General features: G+C 52.7%; 3 protein-coding genes and 1 long non-coding RNA gene across 5 annotated transcripts in view; all 4 read right to left on the bottom strand.

The window, feature by feature from the left end:
• Myo15b (myosin XVB) overlaps positions 1-12,555 on the bottom strand; it is a 43,359-nt gene extending 30,804 nt beyond the window's left edge. The window contains 13 exon segments of the mRNA XM_051159290.1: positions 2,250-2,381; positions 2,613-2,708; positions 3,924-4,056; positions 4,134-4,192; positions 4,285-4,398; positions 5,816-5,977; positions 6,084-6,369; positions 6,518-6,621; positions 7,983-8,079; positions 8,338-8,412; positions 8,578-8,687; positions 8,892-8,955; positions 10,481-12,555. Coding sequence (XP_051015247.1) covers positions 2,250-2,381; positions 2,613-2,708; positions 3,924-4,056; positions 4,134-4,192; positions 4,285-4,398; positions 5,816-5,977; positions 6,084-6,369; positions 6,518-6,621; positions 7,983-8,079; positions 8,338-8,412; positions 8,578-8,687; positions 8,892-8,955; positions 10,481-12,555 — 3,507 coding nt within the window.
• A 7,695-nt stretch (positions 12,556-20,250) lies between these two features.
• LOC127200662 (uncharacterized) lies at positions 20,251-21,259 on the bottom strand. Of its 2 annotated transcripts, none has more exons than XR_007832038.1 (3): positions 21,021-21,259; positions 20,500-20,815; positions 20,251-20,338 (listed from the first exon to the last, which is right to left on the bottom strand). It is a non-coding gene; the product is annotated as an uncharacterized LOC127200662 (long non-coding RNA). The 2 variants fall into 2 exon arrangements; XR_007832039.1 differs by having other exon boundaries at positions 20,297-20,341.
• A 37-nt stretch (positions 21,260-21,296) lies between these two features.
• LOC127200823 (LLGL scribble cell polarity complex component 2-like) lies at positions 21,297-21,716 on the bottom strand. Its single transcript, XM_051159289.1, has one exon. It carries the CDS (start codon positions 21,699-21,701, stop codon positions 21,297-21,299), a length of 405 nt encoding a protein of 134 aa, XP_051015246.1. The 5' UTR covers positions 21,702-21,716.
• Positions 21,717-22,064: 348 nt separating this feature from the next.
• The window catches only part of Llgl2 (LLGL scribble cell polarity complex component 2), a 34,619-nt gene continuing 32,176 nt past the window's right edge, over positions 22,065-24,507 (bottom strand). The window contains exons 16-18 of the mRNA XM_051159053.1: positions 24,329-24,479; positions 23,004-23,154; positions 22,065-22,469 (exon numbers count right to left, since the gene is read on the bottom strand). Coding sequence (XP_051015010.1) covers positions 22,342-22,469; positions 23,004-23,154; positions 24,329-24,479 — 430 coding nt within the window. The 3' untranslated portion in view covers positions 22,065-22,341. The remainder of the gene's footprint in view (positions 22,470-23,003; positions 23,155-24,328; positions 24,480-24,507) is intronic.

Genomic DNA, 24,507 nt, shown 5'->3' with positions numbered 1-24,507 from the left:
CTCCAACTCACAGTGATCTGCCTGCCTCTGCCTCCCAAGTGCTGGGATTAAAGGCGTGCACCACCATGGCCGGCTAGATATCACTTTCAAACATGGGTGCCTCTTTCTACAAAGTAACTTTACCTTCATTGTTTGGAATTAAAAGGCACGTACCACCACGCCTGGACCTAAGCTTTTTTTTTTTCACGCCTGGACCTAAGCTTTTTTTTTTTTTTTTTTTTTTAAACCTGAAACTTGTTCTATACCAGGCTGGCCTTGAACACAGATCTGCTTGTTTCTGTGTCAGGGATTAAAGGCTTGCTGGTATTCCAGCTGGATCACACAGACCTAGAAGATCTTTGACTGTGATCTCTTGCTGGAGCAGCCATGTTCCTCTACAGTTTTCAAAGTTAATTATTTAGCCAGGCATGGTGGCACACGCCTTTAGTGCCAGCACTGGGGAGGGAGACAGGCGGATCTTTGTGAGTTCAAAGCTAGCCTGGTCTATAAAGCAAGTCCAGGACAGGCAAGGCTACACAGAAAAACCCTGTCTCAAAAAACAGAAACAAAAACAAACAACAACAAAGAGATATATAGGGTAGTGGGAGTATAGCTTAGTTGGGAGTGCTTGCTTGGCCTAGCACTGCACATGAGTGTGCTAGTACACACTTTAATTGCAACACTCAGGAAGTAGAGGCAGGAGGGGAAGTTTTAATTATTTTTTAGATTTCTTTACTTTAAAAAAAAAGATTTTTTGCCGGGCGTGGTGGCGCACACCTTTAATCCCAGCACTCGGGAGGCAGAGGTAGGCGGATCACTGTGAGTTCGAGGCCAGCCTGGTCTACAAAGTGAGTCCAAGATGGCCAAGGCTACACAGAGAAACCCTGTCTTGAAAAACCAAAAAATAAATAAATAAATAAATAAAATAAAAGATTTTTTAACATAGTGTTGTGCCTGCATTTATGTCTGCTTGCCAGAAGAGGGCACCAGATCTCATTATGGATAATTGTGAACCATCATGAGGTTGGGCGGGGGGGTGGGGGGGTGGGGGTGGGTATTGATTGTTTGGCTTTTTCGAAAGACAGGGTTTCTCTGTGTAACAGCTCTAGCTGCCCTGGAACTCTCTCTGTAAACCAGGCCAGCCTTGAACTCACAGAGAAAGGCTTGCACCACCAACACCAGCTTTTTTTTTTAATTTTCAAAACAGGGTCTTTCTGTGTAGCCCTGGCTGTGGTTGCTGGGAATTGAAATCAGGACCTTTGGAAAAGAAACAGTACTCTTAACCTCTAAGCCATCTCTCCAGCCCGATTTATTTACTTTTTAATGTATGTGTGTGTGCACACGCGCACACACACACTTGTATGTTTGTATGTGCCCCACATGTGCCTGGTGCCCATGGAGGTCAGAAAAGGTCATCAGATCTCCTGGAACTCTGAGCCCTCCATGTGGCTGGGAATTGAACTTGTGTCCTCTGTGACAGCAGCAATTGCTCTTAGCCTCTAACCCATCTCTCCAGCTCGTAACATTTCTCTTCCACTCTCCTGGGCTCCAGGAAGGGAAAAGCTGAACCTTTTGTCTCTGACCTTTTCCCTTAGAGTGGTCCCTCCACAAATCCATCCCATCTTCCCTCACTCCAGGGTACCACAGGTACCATTGGCGTCCTTCAGGCAGCCCAGCCCGCCCTTGCAGCTCAGTCTAGTGTCGAGGGCAGATAAGTCACACTGACTGCACTTGACAGTCAACAGTGTCTGCTGCTCTCTCCAGAAGGTCAAATATAAGGAGGCAGAGGCTGCTAAGTAACAAGGAGCATTTACCCACGACAGCCAGAGACTAGCCCAAGAAGCACTTGTAGCACGCTGTTGGCGGTCCATGCCTACAATCTCAGCACTTGGGGTGTGGAGGCATAAGGATCAGGAGTTCAAGGCCAGCCTAGACTGTACACATGACTTCCTGTCTCAAAACAAAGGGGCTGGAGAGATGGCTCTGTGCTTAAGAGCATTTGCTGCTCTTCCAGAGGACCCAGGATCTGCTCCCAGCACCCACATAGCAGCTCACAACCGTCCTAACTCCAGTTCCAGGGGATCCAACATCTTCTGATTTCTACCGAACCGGGTAGCACATACATGGTATACACACATACATGTAGGCAAAACGTCCAGACACAGACAATTAAATGTTTGGCAAGTACTCAGTAGGAGCCTAGGACTTGTCCCCCGCCGCCACCCCCACCCCAGGATTCCCTGACCCTGAGTGTCATTGAGTGCTCTCACCTGGGATAGTTGTGTCTGGGCGTCCAGGATGCTTAGGAGGCTATGGGGCTGGCCCACCAGAAGGTCCAGGCAAGACTCCCTGGGAGGCTGGGAGATAGGCACCCAGCTCAGCAGCTCCCGCTGGCATTCCTCCTAGGAACAACCAGCATTTGCTAACTAACAACCCACATTCGTTGGAGCGGGAGAACTGCACAAGAGACTGCCCTCTTACATATGTAAGTGGAGGCTAAGAAGGACTGAGCCTGTCCCACCTACAACGGAAAGGGGGCTTTGGGGTGGACCTTCCGGTAAGCTGCTTTGGCCTCTGTGCAGGGCAGTGTCCTGTGTCACCTGCAACATCGACGCTCCAGCTGGCTCCCTTACCTCCTCCTGGGCTAGCAGCCTCTGGATGGAGAAGAGCTGCAGGCGCTCGCTGGCCAGATTGCTGCACAGCTGCTCCAGGCCATTCACCCGCAGTGCCTAGTGCAAGTGAACAAGGAGAGGGGGATCTGCATCGGAGGTGCACAGCAAGTGGGGCTCCCCCTCCCTTCTCCCCAGGAATGATGCCCCAGAGCCAAGAGAAAGAAGTCTAAAGGATCTAGTGCAGTCTATAGGTCATCATGGACCTGCCTTAGCCATGCATCAGCCCTCCCTCCAGCTCTCTACACCCCTGCCCTCTGCTCCAATAGTGCTGTGAGCTTTTGGAGGGGGTGGAGGGGGTGGAGAGGGTGGACCGGGTGCCTCTTCCTACTATCTAGCTTGCTGGCCCTCAGAATCCCATAGTTTCCTCAGTAGGTTCCCCCTGGCTGCCACTTCCAGGAAGCCTTTCCACCTTGCTCAGGTGCTTTCCTCTGCAGCCTCAGCAGACAACCACAAGCCCAGCAGGCCACTACCTTAGCATAGCCATGCCCTCCCGCAAACGCACACCAGAGCACGCGTGTGTGCGACCCTTCCCTTCCAGAGCAGGGCAGTCTTCAAGGACATTCTAAGGAGGGCAGAACACACAGGGCAAGAGACAGTGTCCATCCAGGAACTGGGGGTGGGGTATCTCCTCCTTTTCCTGAGCCCCATCATAGCTAGCCCTGCCCCCCTAAAAAGGAGGCAACACTTTGGGAAACCGGTGCACAGCTGTGGTAGTTCTGGAAGATTTGAGAAGCTCTGCTTCTTTCCTCCATATGTGAGAGGTGGCAGACCCAGCCCGGGGTGGCCATGTGTGTCTATAGAGCCAAGCAGCACAAAACTCTCCAGAAACAATGCCAGGACAAGATAGAGTCGGGCAGGATGCCATTTGTGGAGAGCAAGGCCTGATAACATGCCTACTTTACTGGTGGGGGCACTGACCTCAGAAGGGTTAATTAGCTGTGTGAGATCATACAGCGGCTCTGGGGGGTTGGGGCTTGTGGTGTGCTCCAGCCCCTCCCAGAGGGGAGCCAGCTGGGAAAGACTCCTGCAGAGGGGGTCTTCCCCTCCAAGGAACATGCAGATGGAGGTAAGGTCCCTGCCAGACTCAACCAACTCCAAAGGCCCAAGATGTGGGACCCGTTCCCTTTCCATCCTGGTGCCTCCTTATCCCTACCCAGGGACACTTGACCAAGATTCCAGTCAACTCCAGAAGGAGCTAGCAAAACCATGTAGGGAGAAGCTGGAGTGAGATGGGCACCACCTGCCCCACCCCTCCACCTCCCATGGGGTGACCTCAAAGCCATAGACGTCCACAACAGTGATGGTGCGCACACTGTCTGCCTCCACCGATGGAGCCAGCCGCACGTTGATCTGCTTCAGAAGCCAGGTGAAGAGTCTCGTGTACAGGGTCTTGGCCAGGGCATCCCTGTAGGCACCATAAGTGAGCCTTGCCCAGCACAATGCCACACCTGCCTCCACTCTGCCATCCCCAAGGTTACCTACCTGGCATCAATGGCACCTTCCACTGGCAGAGATCTGGAGACAGGGCCATAGAATGTGTCCTGGAGATCAGAGAAATGCTCAGCGCGGCGGGCCCATACTCACAGGTGCTTCAGGTTGCTCTCTCCACCTTCCCAGCATCCTTTGGGCTCACCATGACCCTCTTGGTGACTGCCCTCTCTAGGCACTCTGGTGGCACCTGTAGCAGCCGGGCTGCCAAGTGGATTTCAGCCCAGCTGGACACAGCAGCCACCTCTTGAGATTCCCGCTAGACAGAGGAGGGACAGAGGAAAGGGCTTTGTTTGTGCGATGGCAGGGCCAGGCAAGGCCTTGCTTTATCTAGCCAGCTGCCCGCTACTCAAAGGCCAACAGCAGCCAGCTGTGGTGATGCATACTTTTATTCCCAGCTCTTAGGAAGCAGAGGCAGGTGGATCTCTGTAAGTTTGAGGACAGCCAAGGCTACACGATAAACTCTGTCTCTAAATAAGTAAAGAAAAAAGAAAGGACCAGGACTACACTCTGGACTGCAGTGAGCCAGGCTCTGGGGCTGAAGGTCCTGAGTGTGAGTCCTGACTGTCCCTCTTCAGTAGCTAGGCAGTTCTAGCCAGCCTCTCTCCCTGACCCTCTGCTGCTTATTGCTGGGGGGAAAACAATACCCTTGGGATGCAGTGTTGCCCTAAAATTATGTTTCTTTTAAAAAAAGTTGCAGAAACCCTGTCTCAAAAAACCAAAAATAAATACATAAATAAAATTTAAAAATAAATAAATAAAAATAAAAGCATTACAGGATCTCCCCAGTACTCATCAGGCAGAGCTCCTTGGTTAACTCCAAGTGCTCTTCTTTTATTTATTTATTTTTATTTTATGTGCATTGATGTTTTGCCTGCTCACACAAGTGTGTCTGTGTAAGGGTGTCAGATCTTGGAGTTACAGACAGGTGTGAGCTGCTATGTGGGTGTTGGGAATTGAACCCAGGTCCTCTAGAAGAACAGTCAGTGTTCTTAACTGCTGAGCTATCTCTGCAAACCCCCAGGTGCTCTTCTTAAAGGTGACAGTTGAGTACAAAAGGCACCAAGAAGGGTACAGAAGGACAGGGACTAGGACTCATTTTTTTTCATTCTTTTGTTTGCCTGTTTTTTTTGTTTGTTTGTTTGGTTGGGTTTTTTTTGTTTTGTTTTGTTTTGGTTTGGTTTGGTTTTTTGAGACACGATTTCTCTATGTAGACCTGGCTGTCCTGGGACTCACTCTGTAGACCAGGCTGGCCTTGAACTCACAGAGACCTGCCTGCCTCTCCCTCTCTGCTGGGATTAAAGGCGTGGTTGGCCGGGCGTGGTGGCGCATACCTTTAGTCCCAGCACTTGGGAGGCAGAGGCATGTGGTTCACTGTGAGTTCGAGGACAGGCTGGTCTACAAAGTGAGTCCAGGACAGCCAAGGCTACACAGAGAAATCCTGTCTCAAAAAATAAACAAACAAACAAAAAAACCAACCAAAAAAAACAAAAAAAACAAAAAAAAACCAAAAAACAAAAGGGGTGGTTGACCACCACCAGATGGGCCTGCTGTCCTGATCTATGCACTTGGGAATCTGCCTGTTTTTAGGGGCTACCTGGGGCTTTGTGGCATCATCATTGCCCTGACCATGCAAACCACCACTGCCTATCCTGTGTGCCCACAGGGGAGCCCACCTCTGAAGAAGAGAAGCAGATGTTGCCCAGATGCAGGACGGTGGCCAGCACAGCCCAGACTGCAGCCAGCTCCTCTGCACACATGCCTAGCACTCGCAGGGCCTTCACCAGCCCTTTGAAGTCCTGGGCATCCTCCTTGCCTTGGACTCTGCAGGCTCGGCCCTACAGAGCACAGCAGGCTTGTGGTGGGGCAGCACGTAGCATCCCACAGCATCCCGAAAGCCGTGGCTGAGTCTGGGCACACCCTCTGTGAGAGCCTCGCCCTCACCTGGTTGAGGTAGTGGTAGGCCTCAGGTCCCTGCAGGGAGAGCTGCTCACATTCCATGGGGTCCAACCCTGCCAGCAGCTCATAAAAAACGTGGAAGTTTCGCTCAGCCTGGGCCTTGGGTAGAGAAACTGGCTTGGCGGGGAGCAGGGCTTGAGGGCTACGGCTCCTCCTCTTTTCCCACTTTCAGAACTGGGGAGGGGTGGGCAGGAGGCTGGTCCCTACCTGAAACACCACTCTGGAGGTCTCAAGCAGATAGTGGGACACGGAGGCTCCTACAATGACCCCCCTATGGGCAAAAGACACAGGGTAGGCATGCCCAGGGGCACTTTTCCAAAGGGGCAATCCAGGCACTGAGGCCAAAGGCTGTATCCCCACTCCCAAAAAGAGTAATACATCACAGGTGTCATTGTGCCCACCGGCCCCCCATCACTCACTGCAGCAGGCAGAGACGAAACTCCTGGCCGAAGCGGCTGGCATTGGCATTGTGGATGGTCTTGGCATGGCCAAAGCTGCTGAGTATGGGCAGTATGTCCTCTAGCTGTGTGAGGGTTTGGGGCACTCATGAATCCCTAAGATGGCCGTAGTACCCACCCACTGAGAGTTCCCCTAGAAACTGCTGGCTGTGTGGACCCTCATGGGGTCAGTCCTATCAGAGCCATTCCCTTCTTCCCCAGAAAAACTTAAAAGGGCTGAGTGTGTAGCTCAATTTGTGAAGGGCTCATTCCTGCAGACTCTGGGCTCAATCTGAAGTACCACATAAAACCGCGTGGTGGCACACCCATAATCCTAGCACCCAAGAAGTGCAGGCAGGAGCATCACAAGTTCAAGGTCATCTCAGCCACATAGGAAGTTCTAGGCCACCTTGGGCTACACAAGACCCTGTTGTTTGTTTGTTTTGTTTTGTTGTTGTTGTTTTTCGAGACAGGGTTTCTCTGTGTAGCCTTGGCTGTCCTGGACTCACTTTGTAGACCAGGCTGGCCTCGAACTCACAGGGATCCGCCTGCCTCTGCCTCCCGAGTGCTGAGATTAAAGGCATGCGCCTACACCCATCTAAGTCTTTTAAAAGTAAAAGACTTTTACTGTTAAAAAGTAAAAGTAAAGAGGGCTGGAGAGATGGCTCAGAGGTTAAGAGCACTGGCTGCTCTTCCAGAGGTCCTGAGTTCAATACCCAGCAACCACATGGTGGTTCACAACCATCTAGAATGAGAGCTGGTGCCCTCTTCTGGCCTGCAGTGTACAGGCAGGCAGAGAATTGTATACATAGTAAATACATTGCAGGTTGTGGCGGTGCACGCCTTTAATCCCAGCACTAGGGAGGCAGAGGCAGGCAGATTGCTGTGAGTTCGAGGCCAGCCTGGTCTACAAAGCTAGTCTAGGACAGCCAAGGCTACACAGAGGAACTTTGCCTTAAAAAAAAAAAAAACTTTTGGCTGGGCGTGGTGGTGCATGCCTTTAATCCCAGTGTTTGGGAGCCAGAGGCAAGGGGATCTCTGTGAGTTCGAGGCCAGTCTGCTCTACAAAGTGAGTCTGGGACAGCCAAGGCTACACAGAGAAATTATGTCTCGAAAAACCAAAATAAAAACAAACAAACAAATAAGTCATACACACACACAGTTTTATATTAAAAGTTAAAAGAGGTAGTGGCAGGTGGCAGGTGGATCTCCGAGTTTGAGGCCAGCCTAGTCTACAGAGTGAGTTCCAGGACACTCAGGGCTACACAGAGAAACTTTGTCTCAAAAACCAAAACAAACCAAAACAAACAACAACAATAAACGAATAAAATAAAATGGCCTACCCCCACTCCCTTGCATCAGGAAACCTGAGGGGCTGACCCATGAGAAGACACAGGCTTGGGGAAATGGCCTGAGAAATGGCCAATTGCTTCCAGCCAGACCTCACCTGAGCCCCGTTGGCGTCAATCTCCTTCTGCCTCACACTGCTTAGAAACTCCATAATCTTCTTGGCAGCCTCTGTCTTCCCTGAGCCGCTGTGGCCCCTGTAGGAGGGAGGGGCTAAGGATGGGAGGGAGCACGCAGGACTGCCCCACAGAGCCCAGGCAGTGAGAGGTACCATATGGAAGAGGCTCCTACATGTAGAACGAATAGACTTTGTTCGTGGAGATCGATCAGAAAGAAGTGCTATGCAGGGGCACTCGGGACGGCCTCACGGTCTTCCTGAAGTGCTGCCCAGCAGGGCCTGGGACTGACAGGGTGGCCTATGGATTCAGGCAAGCAAGGCAGCCAGGACGACTCACCCCAGGAGGATGCAGGGGTCCTGTCCAGAGCTCTGACACAGGTTATAGGCTGCTACCCCAACGGCAAAGATGTGCCTGGGAGGGGGAGGAGGATAGTAGCGGGGGCGGGGCATGAGAAGGTGCCAGGGATGGTTGTCTGGGCCTTCTAGGAATGAGTGATGTGCCCACAGGCTCTGGCACTCACTCAGCAAGCCATAGGCAGGAAATTAAGCACAGAGTCAAAGGGGCAAAGCCACATACGGTGTGGTGTTTGAAGCCTTCCTGGGATGGTAGCTGGCCAAGACTTCTGGTGAGAAGAGAGGCAGGGGCTGGTGGGGGTTCAGAGCAAGCAGGAGTGGTCCCCCAAAAGTCTGGTAAATGAAGCAGAGGCTCTCATGAGAAGGGGCAGAGGGATACAAATGAGAGGCTCTGATGCACTCCAGAGCGGCCTCTCATGCATATTTTGTGGGGACTCGGGTAGCGCTGGCTTTACCCCCAGTCTAGGGATGAAGAGAAGCCTCAGGGATACCAGGGAGCTCTCCCTGCCCACATCCCTTCCCTGTGGTTCCCCTTACATAGATGCGGCCCAGGTGGAACCGTTTCTTGAGGCACAGCAGCACAGAGCTGTCACACAGCAGCCTGTATGGACAGCAGGGCAGAAGTTACTGGAAAGAGGACCTAGGCTAGCTCTGCTGCTTAGCTTTAGGGGTCTCTAGGAAGCTGTGCAACTTCTAATGGGCTCTTCAGTTGCTACCCATCCCCTGGGGGTGCGGGTGGGGGTGGGGTCTGGGGTGGGGGTTGGGGGCTGCTGAGCAAGGAAGATGCTCTTTGGACTAGGCAGAAAAGGAAGTCCTGTGCCTGTCCTACTGGCCCAGCCTATAATTGCAATCACTTCGCAGGCTGAGGGAAGAGTATTACAAGTTCAGCTCCTGCATGAGCAACCCTGTGAGATTCTCTGACAAAATAAAAGGTTAAAGCAGCGTGGTGGCGCGTGCCTGTAATCCCAGCACTCGGGAGGCAGAGGCAGGTGGATCTCTGTGAGTTCGAGGCCAGCCTGGTCTACAAAGTGAATCCAGGACAGCCAGGGCTACACAGAGAAACCCGAAAGGGTAAAAGCAGGCATGGGGCTGGGGTGGGCAGCAGGGTGCTTAGGAGGATGCAAGCACTGGCTGCAACACCTGACAGAGTGTGAGCCCGGGAACTACAGGGTGGGCAAGCCAGCTTCTGCAAGTTGTCCTTGGACAATGGACATATGCACGCGGTGCTCAAGAGTTTGCAGCTCGTGGGCTGGAGAGGTGGCTCAGAGGTTAAGAGCACTGAATGCTTCCAGAGGTCCTGAGTCTCATTCCCAGCAACCACATGGTGGCTCAACCATCTATAATGAGATCTAATGCCCTTTACACCTGCAGGCAGAGCACTGTATACAAAATAAATAAATCTTAAAAAAAAAAAAAAAAAGGCCAGGCAGTGTTGGCACACGTCTTTAATCCCAGCACTCGGAGGCAGAGGCAGGTGGATCACTGTGAGTTCGAGACCAGCCTGGTCTACAAAGTGAGTCCAGGATGGCCAAGGCTACACAGAGAAACCCTGTCTCAAAATACAAAAACAAAAAATGTCTGCAACACTCTCTCTCTCTCTCTCTCTCTCTCTCTCTCTCTCTCTCTCTCTCTCTCACACACACACACACACACACACACACACATTTAAAAAATAAAACTTCAGAGGGCCAGGTGTGGTGGCACTCAGAAGGCAGAGGCAGGCAGATAAAGGCTAGCCTGGTCTACAAAGTGAACCCAGGACAGCCAAGGCTAAAACAGAGAAACTATCTCAAAAAACAAACAAACAAATAAATAAAACTTCAGGCAGTGGTGGCCGTGCACGCCTTTAATCCCAGCAGCCTGGGATTAAAGCTAGTTCCAGGTCAGCCAGATATGCTACACAGAGAAACCCTGTCTTGAAAAACCAAAATAGATACAAGAAGGAGGAGGAGGAGGAGGAGGCTGGAGCTATGTAGATCAGGACTAAAATACAATCTGCCTTCCTATGAGACAAAAATCCTCTGTTGATTCAGTCAGGGAGCATACGATTTTCAAAGGTCTGAGGGCGGCATGAAGTCTGAGGAACTATGAACCAGGGGTGGCTGATTTGGCATTGTGCCCCTCACCGCAGCCGGGCGAGGTCCTCAATGTCTTCCAGGCCCTCTGGGACGCCCTTGGTCTTAGCACCGGGGAAAGATGGCATCTTTAGGTCCCTCGGGAGGCTCAGCTCCAGGTCCTTTTCGAGCGCTGCCTCAGCGTCATCCTCTGGCTCCCACCGCTCCCTTGGGGACTTGCAGGGGCTATTCTGCCGCAGGCGAGTCTCCAAGGTGAGTTGAGGCAGTAGAGTTTCAGCGCCAAGCCCAGGGTCTTCACAGGGCGTAGAGCCCTGTGCCCAGTGCACCCGAGTCTCAGCTTCCAAGGTCTCTGGTTCTGCTTCACTCCTGTTCTCATCCGGTGGGGTCCCATTGGGGGCAGATGGGGCAAAGGAGGGTGGCTGACCGGATCTTATCACCCCTTCTCCACCAGCCCCTTGCTCCTCCCTGTCCTCCGCACTCCCTGCAGTGGGGGATTCGGGAGGTGCTCCTGAGCTGCAGCTGCTGCCCGACTCCTTCCCAGCACTATGGATCTGGGGGAAGACCACCGCGAATTTGGGATCTGGAGCTGGATCCTCAATGGCAGGTGCGCCCTCAGAGATTGAGCTACTCAGCGCCTGCGGAGGGCTCGGGCTGCCGCCAGAGGGAGCCCGCAGCGGTCCCCGGAGCCCCACCAGACGACTGGCCAGGCCTAAAACCAGCCACCGCCTCCGCCCGGGCGCCCCACCCGGCGGCTCCAGCGCCTTCTCCCGGCCGCGCTCCTCAAGCTCTTGCGGGCTTGCCGTGCGTGCATCGCCCCGACGTTGCTCCACTCGCAGTCGCAGCCAGCGCAGGAGGCCCAGGGCTCGGGCGACGCGCTGCAGCCGCGCCTTGAGGGCCACTCGGACGCCACCCGCGAACAGGGAAGACGCACCAGCTGGGGACCTCGCGCGCAGCCTGCGGAGCACCACGAGCGCGGCCAGCGGCGACGGGTCCCGGGGTCCTCGGTCCCCCGCACTTGCTCGCTCTCTGGCTCCTGAATCGCTCTCGCCTGCAACCACCTGCACCTTCCCTGCCACCTCTCCGACTTGTAGGTGCTGAGTCCCGGGGGGCTCCGCCGGCTTAGCCTCAGTGTCCTGCAGCTCAACCTTTGGCTGCGCCCCGACGTCACTGGTGTCTGCGATCACTCTAGAGTCCTGAGGACTCTGAGATGCCCTGGGGACGCGCACGTAGCCGCTTTCGAGGTCGCTGTGGGCTGCATCTTCCCTGCCTACCTCTGTCTGCTGGGACTCAGGGATGCGGCTTGAGGTTTCTGGGATCTTCTGTGGGCGACATCTATTCCTAGCCCACCCGGGGCTCGAGTCTGTATCTGTCCGGAAACCATCACTCGCTTCTTGAGGCCCTGTCCCCGACGATCCTTCCCTGCTCTGGAGCTCCGAGATGTGTCTGTCGTTGTCCGGATGGTGGCTGCCAGGGCACTTGCCCTGCACCAGAGTTGATCCGGGTCCTACGATCTGGGCGCCTTCTGAGCTGGTATCCGAAGGCTCCATCTTGATTGGGCGCTCCGGGTCTCCACCACCCTGGCTGCTGCTGTCCTGGACCTCACGGGCTTCACTGTCTAGGTACGAGCTGCCACCATCCCCTCCTGACGTGTCCCCATCCCTGCCAGGAGTCTCTCCATGGCCTCGCCGCCGCCGAGTTGAAGGTCCCCGCTCCTTTCCTCTCCTGCGGCGGCCGCGCCTGACTGTCCGCTCTTCTTTTCCGGGGAGTCTTTGCTCCTCGGGGCGCTCCCCACAGCTGTCCCTGGGCTCATGACTCTCCGTGGGCCCGTGTCTCGGACGCTGCGAGCTGCCCTGCCTCTCTTGGGTCTCCTGTGATGTCTCAGTCCCCGCACTCCTGCAGCGGTGGTTCCCGTCTTCGGTGGGCTTCGTGTGGCCTCCAGCGGTCCCCTTGCCTCTGGTGGCCTCAAGCTCGGTAGTGGGCCTGGTCTTGCGGGCTTTGACGCGGGCAGGCCTGCAGTCCCGGCTTGGGGCTCCGTCAGCGCTGGCAGACTCGGATTCCCGCTCGGCTGAGGCTGGTCTCCCGGGTCGAAGCCGACGCTGGGGCGCTTTGCCCTTGCTTCCGCCCATGACTGCCTTCCTGACCCTATTGATAGGACTGTCCACGGGTGCCCCGAGGTCTCGGTTGCTAGACGCTCTCTGCCCTGCCTGAGTTATGGGCTCAGTCTGTCCGGAGTCTCCCCTCTTGGGCAGCAGCATCAATAATGCAGGAGGCAGCGGGTCCTGACCCCCTTGGCCAACAATGGAGTGGAGGCAGAGGAAAGAGGAGAAGCTGCAGCTGCGGACAAAGGCCGTGGACAGGGCAACCGCGCCGCGACTCCATGCCAGGCTTCTCAGCCTGGCACTAGGTGAGACTGAGGAACCCGGATCCTACTTCTGCCTCACTTCGGGCCTGCCAAGCGCAGTGAAGCTCTCCTACCTGGGGGTTCCACCAGGGGTCAAGGATCCTGGCTATGGGAGTGTGCAGGGGTCACTCCGGCGTTCTGTTCTTTTCTATTGTGAAATATAATTTACTAAAGTGTGTGTACGATAGAGGCATACACCTAGAACTGGGGTGAACCCCTTTGGAATCAGGACGGAACTAGACTCAGGGGTGATGGGAGTCAATCCCCGCCAGTAAGTCTCTCCAGCCCCAGAGGCTACTTACTTACCATTAGCGGAAACATATTTAGCCTAAGAGACCTTCGAAGATTTCTTTTTACCAGGCTGAGGAGGGCACTGTGGATTCCAGGCAAGTCTTCTGCTGAGCTACATGCCCAGCCTCCCCACTGCTTTTTCCAATTAGCAATAATCACGTCCCAGATAAAGCTCACTGGCTACCATACTGCCCCTGTGAAAAGCTTCCAATGCTTAGTCACTCTATAGTTTGCCTCGGAGGTTTTTATTTTACTGTTTGTTTGTTTATTTATTCTAGACAGGGTTTTCCTGTGTAGCCTTGGCTGTCCTGGATTCACTTTGTAGACCAGGCTGGCCTCGAACTCACAGTGATCCTCCTGCCTCTGCCTCCTGAGTGCTGGGATTAAGGGCTCAGCCCCTGCTCAGCCCTTCCATTTGTGGGTGCCTGGAGTTCCCCTCATACTTGCAGTGTGAGATTTTCTTAGAGCTGAAGTAAGCAATGCACTGGCACTTTAAAAGCCCACTGCTAGTGAGCACAGAGAAAAATCCACAACAGTTTCAGGGATGCTGCTTCTAAGTCACAGGAGTACCGGCTCTGCCACTGTCTTCTTTGGCGTGAAGGGGCCACTTAAAAGTGCCACACACAGCCTGGGCTACAGAGCGAGTTCCATGCTCGGCTGAAAGCTTTTACATTTTATTTTATTTTATTTATTTATTTATTTTTTTGGGGGGGTTTTTCGAGACAGGGTTTCTCTGTGTAGCCTTGGCCATCCTGGACTCATTTTGTAGACCAGGCTGGCCTCGAACTCACAGCGATCTGCCTGCCTCTGCCTCCCGAGTGCTGGGATTAAAGGCGTGTGCCACCATGCCCGGCTCTTACATTTTATTTATTTATTTATTTCTGTGTGTGTGCGCACACACACACACACACACACACACACATGTGCACATGCATACCTCAATCCTAGTGTGGAGTCAGAGGGCGGTCAACTAGCAGGAGCCAGTTCTGTCCTTCCACCCTGTGTGTCTTGAGAATTGAACCCAGGTTGTCAGGCTTGGTGGTAAGTGCTAACTGAACTATCTTGTAGGCTCTTTGGTGATTTTTTTTTTTTTTTTTTTTTAATTTTTGAGACAGGGTCTCTCTACATAGCACTGGCTATCCTGGAACTCACTATGTAGACCAGGCTGGCCTGGAATTCACAGATATCCACTTGCCTCTGCCTCCCAAGTGAGTGCTGGGGTTAAAGGCATGTGGTAGTCCTGATGGAATGAAACAAAACAAAACAAAAAACAAACAAGTTTCAGCTGTGGTAGTGGCACATGCCTTTAATTCCAGCTCTCAGGAGGCAGAGGCTAGTGGATTTCTGATTGGAGCGAGGCCAGCCTGGTGTACAGAGTGAATTCCAGAACAGCCACGGCTACACAAAAATCCCTGTCTCACTAAGTGTGGTGGTAGCCACAGGCCTTTAATCCCAGCACTCAGGAGGCAGAGGCAGGCGGATCGCTGTGAGTTCGAGGCCAGCCTGGTCTACAAAGTGAGTCCAGGACAGCCAAGACTATACAGAGAAACCTTGTCTCAAAAACAAAAAACAAAAAAACAAAAAACCCAAAAACAAAAATCTTGTCTCAAGAAACAATATAAACAAAAAGCTGCAGCAGATGGCACCTCGTCTCATCTTTTGCTTATATGACGGGTGGGGAGATGGATCAGCGGTTAAGAGCACTTGCCGCTTTTACAGAGGACCCAGGCTGGGCTGCCAGTACCCATGTGATGGTTCAAAGCCCTTTATAACTGCAGTTCTAGCAAATCTAATCTCTTCTCTTGACTTTTAAGGGTCCTAGGCGCGCGCGCGCGCGCGCGCACACACACACACACACACACACACACACTATATACAAACATGTGTGCAGGCAAACACATTTATACACTTAAAATAAGTCACTCATCTTCTGCTTATGTTATAAACATCATTGGGATAGATTTCATCATGTAGAATTACCTCCTAGAATGAGACTTTGCTGGACCGTGGCTGTGTGTGTTTGTCATTATGAGACTTCTAAATTCTCTCCCACAGAGGTGGTGCCAATGTACACTCATAAGGGGAAAGCAACAACTGTCCCAAAGGATCAGAGCTTATGGGAAACACCACTGTGCCTGCCGACAGCTGTAAGCTGCACTGCCCACTCAACTGCCAATGTAGGGAAGGGCCATGTTAGGCAGAGGACTGTGCATCTAGCCAAAAGCAGAACCTTCACACAGTGGATTCTCACCCAGCAGTGAAAGCCACATAGGAGAGGACCAGTGATGGCGTGCGTCATCTTGTGAATGGTGAGTGAAAGCAGCCAGGCATGAAAGGACAATTAGCATGGGATTCTACTGATAGACAGGACCCAAAGCATGGGTCTGCAGCAGGACCCCACGGGGTGGAAGGCGGTGTGTGTTCAGTTTGTGCAGACTTGTCCGGTTGATGCCTGTGACTTATTTAGGGTAACTTATAAATTTTATACACACGAATAAAGAGTCTCGGACAATACAGTATTAAATCCCACCAAGACTTTTATGTCTTAGGGAGGTTTTTTGTTGTTGTTTGTTTTTTTGGTTATTTATTTATTTATTTTTGAGACAGGGTTTCTCTGTGTAACAGTCCTGGTTGTCCTGGACTCCCTTTTGTAGACCAGGCGTGCCTCGAACTCACAGCAATCCGCCTGCCTCTGCCTCTTGTGTGCTGGGATCAAAGGCATACGCCACCAGGCCCAGCTGGCTCCTAAGGAGTTTTCAACACTTTGCTGTTAACTCATTGAATCCCTGAACACTCCTTAAATGGCAGGTACTACAAAGACGCTCTCTGTGGATGAGACCACAGAGGCACACAACTTCTGCTAAACTGGGACACCACCCTAGTCTGGCTTGAAGAATGGCTGTGAGGTGTGGCCATCACTGACCAATGGAATACTCTAGGTCTTTGTTAGCCTTGTTACAGCCATGTTCCATGAGCTCTCGGAACAAATTCGTTTTATTTATTTATTATGTATACAGTGCTTTGCCTCCATGACCACCTGTATGCCAGAAGAGGGCATTAGATCACATTATAGATGGTTGTGAGCCACCATGTGGTTGCTGGGAATTGAACTCAGGACCTTTGGAAGAGCAGACAGTGCTCTTAACCTCTGAGCCATCTCTCCAGCCCCTGGTTTTTTGTTTTGTTTGTTTTGCTTATCGAGACCAGGTTTCTCTGTAGCCTTGGCTGTTCTGGACTTGTTTTGTAGACCAGGCTGGCCTTGAACTCACAGAGATTCGCCTGGCTGCACATGCCACCACCACTTGGTGCTTTTGGGATTCTTAATTTACTAATTCCAGGATCGATAGTCTCTACGCAAATTAGCTAGGCCAGGGCTTGCATCTCACCCAGCTGGGTGGGTGTGGAGGGCATCTTATCCACGGAGCCTGTTCCTTCTTGTCATTTAACTTGGCCCCAACATGCAGGAGAGATGGCCCAGCAGTTAAAAGCACCTGCTGCTCTTGCAGAGAACCCAGGTTCAGTACCCAGGTCACACGCCAATCACAGCCAGAGCCAGTAGTCTCACGTTCATTTCAAAGTCTAAGGAAACACTGTTACCCCTCCCCCTCTGTTTTTTGTTTGTTTGTTTGTTTTGTTTTTGTCTTTTCTCTGTGTAGCCTTATCATCCTGGACTCATTTTGTAGACCACTCTGGTCTTGAACTCACAGAGATCCAACCTGCCTCTGCCTCCCCCAGTGCTTCTGTTTATTTAAAAATTTGTGTAGCCAGAGCCGGGCATAGTGGCGCACACTGTTAATCCCAGCACTTGGGAGGCAGAGGCAGGCGGATCTCTGTGAGTTCCAGGCTAGCCTGGTCTACAAAAAAAACGAGTCCAGAACAGCCAAGGCTACACAGAGATACCCTGTCTCGAAAAACCAAAACCAACCAACCAATCAACCCAAAAACAAAATAAAGATTCATGTAGCCCAGGCTAGCCTTGAACTCATTTGTAGCTGAGGTTCACATAAGCTGTGAACTCCTAATCCTCTTCCTCACAAGTTCTAAGACTACAGGTACAAGCTCATAGCTTCCTGCTTGCTGGGTAAGCACTCTACCAACTGAGCCACACCCTCCCCCCAGGCCCCCCCAACTCCTGCCCCAGCCCTCTGACACGTCTATTTCAGCACTGCCACTTCTCCCACAGACTGTTGCAAGAACACTTTGTCCCATGCTAGCCCATTTTCCTCCAGCTGGCTTGCTCCACAGCACAGGCTGCTCAGCCCTTCCATTTGTGGGTGTCTGGAGTTCCCCTCATACTTGCAGTGTGAGATTTTCTTAGAGCTGAAGTAAGCAATGCACTGGCACTTTAAAAGCCCACTGCTAGTGAGCACAGAGAAAAATCCACAACAGTTTCAGGGATGCTGCTTCTAAGTCACTGTCTTCTTTGGCGTGAAGGGGCCACTTAAAAGTGCCACACACAGCCTGGACTACAGAGCGAGTTCCAGGACAGCCAAAGCTACGTAGAGAAACCCTGTCTTGAAAAACAAACAAAACAAAACAAAACAAAAAAGTGCCGAGCAAGCCAGGCGCATGCCTTTAATCCCCGTATTCGGGAGGCAGAGGCAGGCAAGTCACTGTGAGTTTGAGGCCAGCCTGGTCCACAAATCGATTCCAGGACAGCAGAGATAACATAGAGAAAACCTGTCTCAAAAAACCAAAAAATAAAAAATAAATAAAAATAAAAGTGCCAAGCAAGGGCTCTATGCTGAGCTAAACCCCAGGACTTTGAACAGAAACTTCATGTCACTAGTTCTTTTGTGACTGTGGGTGGGGCTATCCAGCTCTCTGGGTATTACACCTGTCAGGCTTAAAATCATAATTACAAAAGGAACTCCCAAAGAGAATGTAAAAGGAACTTGTATTCTGTTTCAATTGTTGTCTGGGAGGCTTACTGCCTGTCTGCTAACCTAGGTCTAGTTCTGGAAGCTTCTAGCCTCCTTACAATCTAACCTAGGCCTAGAATGTTTTCAGCCTCTGAGGCTTATTCTTGTTCTTACTGAGCTCTGGGCTGGCTGGTTCAACTCCACTGTTCTGGCTCAAACTTCTCTCCCAGCTGATTTATTCAATCTGGCTTCTCTTTCTCTCCATCTCTGAATTGCTCTGCTTGACCTCAAACTAACTCCAGCAATCTGCTCTCATCTTCTGTCTCCTTCTCATTCTCTGGCTTGTTTTGTCTTCACCTGTGTCTAGCCTGTTCTCCCATTCAACCTCTCTCTGTAAAATTCTCTCAGTTAAACCTCTCCCTCCCTCCCTCCCTCCCTCTCCTGCTCCCTGCATTGCCCCTTAAGTAGCTTCTCTTTCCTCTCTTCTCTTGAGAGTTGGGTGTATCCTATTCTGTCGAATCTTTCTCTGATTTGTTACTTTTTCTGCCACTCAATTAGACATCGCTTTCCAACATGCCTGTGTCCTGCTACAAACTAACTTTTCCTTCATTTGGGATTAAAGGCATCACCACGCCTGGACCTAAGCTCTTCTTTACCTCATTACTTGCTCTATACCAGCCTGACCTTGATCTCAGATCAGTTTGCCTCTGTCTCCTGGATTAAAGGCATGATTGTATTCCAGCTGGATCACACAGACCTGAGTCTTTGGATGGGATTTCTTGCCAGAGCAGCCATGGTCTGAATTAAAATTCCGCTACACGAGAATGTTCAGATACAAGCACGGTTCAGTGTAGTGAATGCCCTCCAGGCTAAGCAACTGCCATCTTGGGGCATTCAGCTGCACCCCTCTTGCAAAGGAATATCCCAGCGGGGCTTATTGACCGTTTATAACCCCCTCCTACACACACACAACATAAAGTGATGGGGGGAAGTGGGTATGAGAGTCTCCTGCCACCATCTTTGTCTTAATTGCAGGTGGCCTGGGGGAGGGGCTACAGTATACGTAGGCTGGGGTCCCCACCAGTGTGGGTGTCTCTATTACTTTAGAGAGAACCTCTCTTTTCAGAGGCAGCCTGTTGAGAGGAGGTTACTCCTCACCTGTTCTCTATAAGGAAGTCCAATATAGCCGGGTGTGGTGGCGCACGCCTTTAATCCCAGCACTTGGGAGGCAGAGGCAGGCAGATTGCTGTGAGTTCAAGGCCAGCCTGGTCTACAGAGAGAGTTCCAGGACAGCCAGGGCTATTACACAGAGAAATTTTGTCTTGAAAAAACAAAAAACCAAAACAAACAAGTAAAAACAAGGAAGTCCAATAGGGTGGTGGTGGCATATACTCAGGAGGCTGAGGCAGGAGGATCTCTGTGAGTTCCTGTCTCGAAAAACCAAAAAAAAAAAAAAAAAAAAAAAAAAAAAAAAAAAAAGAAGGAAAGTCCAATAAATTCATTGCGACCTTAGGAAGAGGGATAGGTGGTGCTGTTTACTCAGTAACATTTGGTGGTTCAAATACTTAAAGAGGGGGTTGGCTGAGCATCCCTGAGGCTGGGGATGAACTCAAACCCCCCTGAAAAACTCAGGTCCTTAAGCCGTTCCAGTGAAGACATAACAAAGTGTTTATTAAAAAGTCAGTTTTACTCAGAGGCAGTTAAAATTTATAATTTAAAACCCAGCCCACTACAAAAGGGGGTGGAAATAAAAACTGTGCAACATTAACAAAAGGATCAAGACAGACAAGGCCCAGGAGGGTCAGTCCAAGGTGAGGTCTCTCCTCTCCTGAGGCCAGGAGCAGCAACAGGATGGTGACCAGGGCACTGGCAGCCCCTGGCCGGGCTCGGGCTGGAAAGGCCCTCAGTAGTGTATATGCGTCTCACAGCCTGGATGCTGTCTGTTCACTCTGCTGTGGAAGGACACGAGGAGACAGTAGGTCAGGATCATGCTGGTCGGGAAAGAGCACCTCTGTCACCCACTCCGAGCCCTCAATCTCATTAGTGATTTCCAGGGCTGAGGTGGCCCTGGAGGCCTGTTGGACCCTGGAGGGGTGGCAATTAGAGATTTTTCTCCCTGGGCAGCAGGCCGTCCCTCCCTCTGGAGTGCCCACAGCCAGCCCTACCTTCCCCATGGCTAAGGCTGCATGCCACAGCCACACGGTGAGAACGCCAATTGCCATAGCTCCTGAGGCGGCAAAGACAGGAAGTCAGCACCCATGGGTGGTCCATCCTCCACACCCCCACATTTTCCCAGTGCTGCAGTGACTTACCCCCGGTCCCCCTCCAGCGTGCTCTGGACTTCCTTCAGGACCACTGCTGGATAAGAGAGACCCAGTGAGGCCTTGAGCAGCGAGGCCAGACAACTTTCTATTTTACCCACAGGGGTGCTCGTCAGGCTGCCTCTAGCCTCCCTGTACCCCAAGCCATGCTTCCCTTCCCTCACGTGAGCCTCACCAACCCCCACAGTGACTCACACTCGTCACTGAGCAGGGCGTGCTCCATCACTGGGCCAGACTTCTTCTCTGGAAGGCAGAGTGGTCAGGTGGGCCTGTCCCGGGCCCTCTGCCCAGCTCTCTCATTACAGGGGTTAAGGGAATGGGTGCTGGAAGCCAGAGCCCCAGATACAGGAAACCATTCGTTCCCTGCTCCCGGCCTAAGCTCTTCCCTCTCACCCACCCTCAGCCATTTCCTCCCTTTCCCCAAGTCTAACCAGCAGTGTCCCAGGTGTGCCCCACACAGCAGTCTGGGAGGTCTGTCTTACCTTCACCATCACTCTGGCTCCTTGAGTTCCTGTGGGGGGAGGGGCACAGATAGTGAGGGCTGGGGACCACTAGGATCCAGAAATTTAGGTCCCACGAGGAATGGGTGAGGCCAACCTGTCTGACTAGGTCTGAGCAGGCACGGGTGGAGGAGCACTGACTGGCCTGGCAGCTGGCACAGGAAGGAGGTGAGAAAGTGCAAGGCTGTGGAAACGCCTCTGGGCTCTCGTCCTCACCTGACTTGGCCCGAGGTCCTTCTGGGGGCCGTGCCATTGCCATTGCTGGGACAGTTGTGGCTCTTGATTTTGGTTGCATCCACCAAACACCGGGGCTCAACCAGCCACTTGGTGGAGAGAGAAAAGCGCTCGAACTCTGAAGGTGATATCAGGTAGAACCCTGGGAAGAGGCACAGAAGCCTTGAGTAAACTAGACCAGGGCTGCTGGGCCCTGTGGCCATGACAGGGCCTCCCTCCCAGGGCGACTGGGACAGGGCCTCCTCTGGTGCTTTTCACTCAGGGCAGAGCCTGCCGGGCAGAGCTCCACATCGGAGTTGCTCTTGCCTCTCCATCCCCTGGCCGTGCCTGAGAGACCCTCTCACCCAATTCCAACCCTACTGAGGCCCTGGCCCATGCCTGCACACCTTGGCCATATTTGGTGAAGACACAGGAAGCAATGCCGCTGACGTCCTCCCGGCGGATGCAGCTGTATCGCACCTGGGGCTTGAGCAGGGGCATTGAGACCACTTGGATGTCACCCAAGTTGGTGAGCACTGCCAGATGGTGCTCCCCATAGTCCTCGGCCCTGCAGCTGCCGAAGTGGGCAACACCAACGCGCCGTACTCGTGAGCCCTCCAGGGCCGTTAGCTTCAGCTTCAGCTTGGCGCTCACCTTGGGCAGCGTGAATACCTGGGAACGCATGGCAGCTGGGCATGAGTCACAACCAGACTGCTACACCACTGGGATCCTGTCCCCTAGCAGACACCTCGTGCTGTGCGGCAAGCTCATCTGGGCTTGACGCCCCCCAGGCTCTCAGATGCAGCTCCTGGGTTTGGAGGAGGCCACTGACATCTGGTCTGGGCATTCTGCACCTCCCACAGACTCAGAGTCTGCCTCAGTGTTCCCATCTCTGACCTTTGGGTCTAAGGCTGACATACACGGGAGCCCTCTCTTTTCTTTCTCGTGACCCTGTAGCCCTTACTCCAACTCTATCCCAGCTGCCACTATTTGTATCCAGGGGCTGAACTGTTCTGACGTCCTAGGGACATCCAGGGAACCCTGACACATGGCACCTTGAATTGCTCCTCTGACACGACAAGCAATTGGTGGCTGCCTTGCATGTCTGGGCTCTTCGACAGGTCGTGGGCTACTTCCAGGGGCTCGGGAAGGGGTACACTGTGTCCATCAAGCACCAGGATGCCCACCACAGGCGCACGGTGCATCAGCTGGATCTCCTTGGCTACAAAGGAGGCAGGTTGGGGACAGGGTTATGTATGATGGTTGGCTTGGTGACACCACACACCCCAACCCAAGTAGGTCAGGCCCTCTGCGTTTTCCCTATTCACCACTCACCCTGTTCTGCCCGAACCGGCTCATCCATTCGTCTTTCTGCAGGAGGCACACGCAGAGAAAAGGCATAGACAGTGCCTCCGTTGGTGCCAGCCCACAGTGAGGGACAGTGGCGGGAGCCTGCAAAAAAAAAAAAGTAAAGGTTTGGGTATCCCTGCCTCTGAGAATTGAGTGGGGCTGGCAACCTGGGCTTCTATCCCATCCTCCTGGGAGAGAACGGGGCTCCCCACCTGCATGATCCTGAACCTAGGACAGTTAGCCCTTGCAGGGAGGAACACAGCAGTGACCAGCTAGGGACTTAACACTTCCACGTGCCACAGCCCCACCCCCCCCACCCCACTTGTGGAGGCAGAAGGCAGCATTTGCCTGTTTTATGTAAGAGGAAGCTGAGGGCCAGAAAGGTTAGGTGATGTTGTCTGAGAGCAGTGGGGCAAGGCTATCAAAGCAGGCAACATGGCTGACAAGTCTAGGAGAAGGGAAATAAACAGGCGTTGGCTCTGATTTGTCTGTGCCAATGGAATGCATACCCCTCTGAGGGCTCCAGGCAGGCAGTGCTACCTGCATGATTTCTATATCCTCATGACAGAGAGTCCATCTACCCAGGGCCTCACGCTAGGGGTGTCTCCCATCCCCAACCTCAGGCTGGCCACTCACTGTCCCTCAGGTAGGTGTCAGCAAAATAAAGGGTCCGAACAAAGCCAGTGAAGGAGTCCTCTGCCGACCGGGCTTCAATCTTGCGCTGCACAGGTGCCAACTCCATGTTCTGCAGGCCTGTCCGTTCAGCCTTGGTGCTCACAGCCTGTGCCTGCAGGAAGTTAGGCTAGGCCTGAGGGTGGGCTCTTGCCTCTGCGCCGAAGGACACTCACTCACTCAATGCTAATCCTACCAGGGAAGGGCTGGCCATAGTCGTGCCAACCAACTAACTGCTTGGGCCCAAGAGGACCTCATCCAAGTAAGAGGCTCCCTGAAGAGGACTTGCCTAATTTTTCTGCCATTTCATGGGGAGAAAGGGACAGAAAAATAGTAAGACAATTGTGCTATTATATCAACTTGAGACACAGGCTAGAGTCATCTGAGAGGAGGGACTCCAGTTGGGAAAATGTGTCCATAAAATTCATCTGTAAGCCAGGCACGGTGGTGCACGCCTGTAATCCCAGCACTCAGGGAGGCAGAGGCAGGCAGATCTCTGTGAGCTCAAGGCCAGCCTGGTTCACAAAGGGAATCCTAGACAGCCAAGACTACAGAGAAACCCTGTCTCAAAAAACCAAACCAAACCAAAACAGCAGGCCTAATTGGTTTGGTTTTTTGAGACAGGGTTTCTCTGTGTGTGTAGCTTTGGCTGTCCTGGATTCCCTTTGTAGACCAGGCTGGCTTCAAACTCACAGTGATCCTCCTGCCTCTGCCTCCCTGAGTGCTGGGATTCAAGGCATGTGCCACCACGCCCAGCTGAGTGATTTTTCCTTAATAGTGATTGACAGGGGAGGGCCCAGCCTATTGTAGGTGGGGCCATCCCTGGGCTGAAGGTCCTGAGTTCTATAAGAAAGCAGGCTGAGCAAGCCATGAGCAAGCCAGTGAGCAGCACCCTCCATGGCCTCTGCCTCAGCTCCTGCCTCCAGGTTCCTGCCCTGCTGGAGTTCCTGTCCTGACTTCCTTTGATGATGAACAGTGATGTGAAAGTGTGAGCCAGATAAACCCTTTCCTCCCTAACTTGCTTTTGTTCAAGGCGTTTCATCACAGCAACAGTGACTCTGACTAAGATGGCGATCGTATTTATTCGGGACTTGCCCTTAAGGTAAGTATCATATCTACGGCTTCCTGCATGTGGGCAAGCTGAGCCACAATGGCAGCGTGGCATAGGTAAGGCCACTTGGTTAGTGGGTGGTGAACCTATTTGGTCTGGATTCAGATCCTGACCTTACAGCCCGAGGAAGAAGAGCAGTATGGTCCTGCAGATGGCTGCTCTGAGCCTCAGCCCTTACCTCCCCTGTGGGGCCGCCTGGCCGCCTTTTATGGCTGGACACTCTGGTGCGGCGCATTCGACGGAACGACTGACGCAGAGACTTCTTGAGGGACTTCACTCGAGACAGTGGGCCCTCCAAGGCCAGCTGGTCACTGGGGTGCAGTGTGCACCTTGAGGGAGGGGGACGTCGCGTCAGGG

The sequence above is a fragment of the Acomys russatus genome, chromosome 16, assembly GCF_903995435.1.
Source record: "Acomys russatus chromosome 16, mAcoRus1.1, whole genome shotgun sequence".
Lineage (NCBI taxonomy): Eukaryota > Metazoa > Chordata > Mammalia > Rodentia > Muridae > Acomys > Acomys russatus.
This window is presented reverse-complemented; position numbering and strand designations above follow the sequence as displayed.

Excerpts from the sequence above, each read along its gene's own strand:
- LOC127200823 (XM_051159289.1), bottom strand. The coding sequence starts at position 21,701 with ATGCGTTCCCAGGTATTCACGCTGCCCAAGGTGAGCGCCAAGCTGAAG.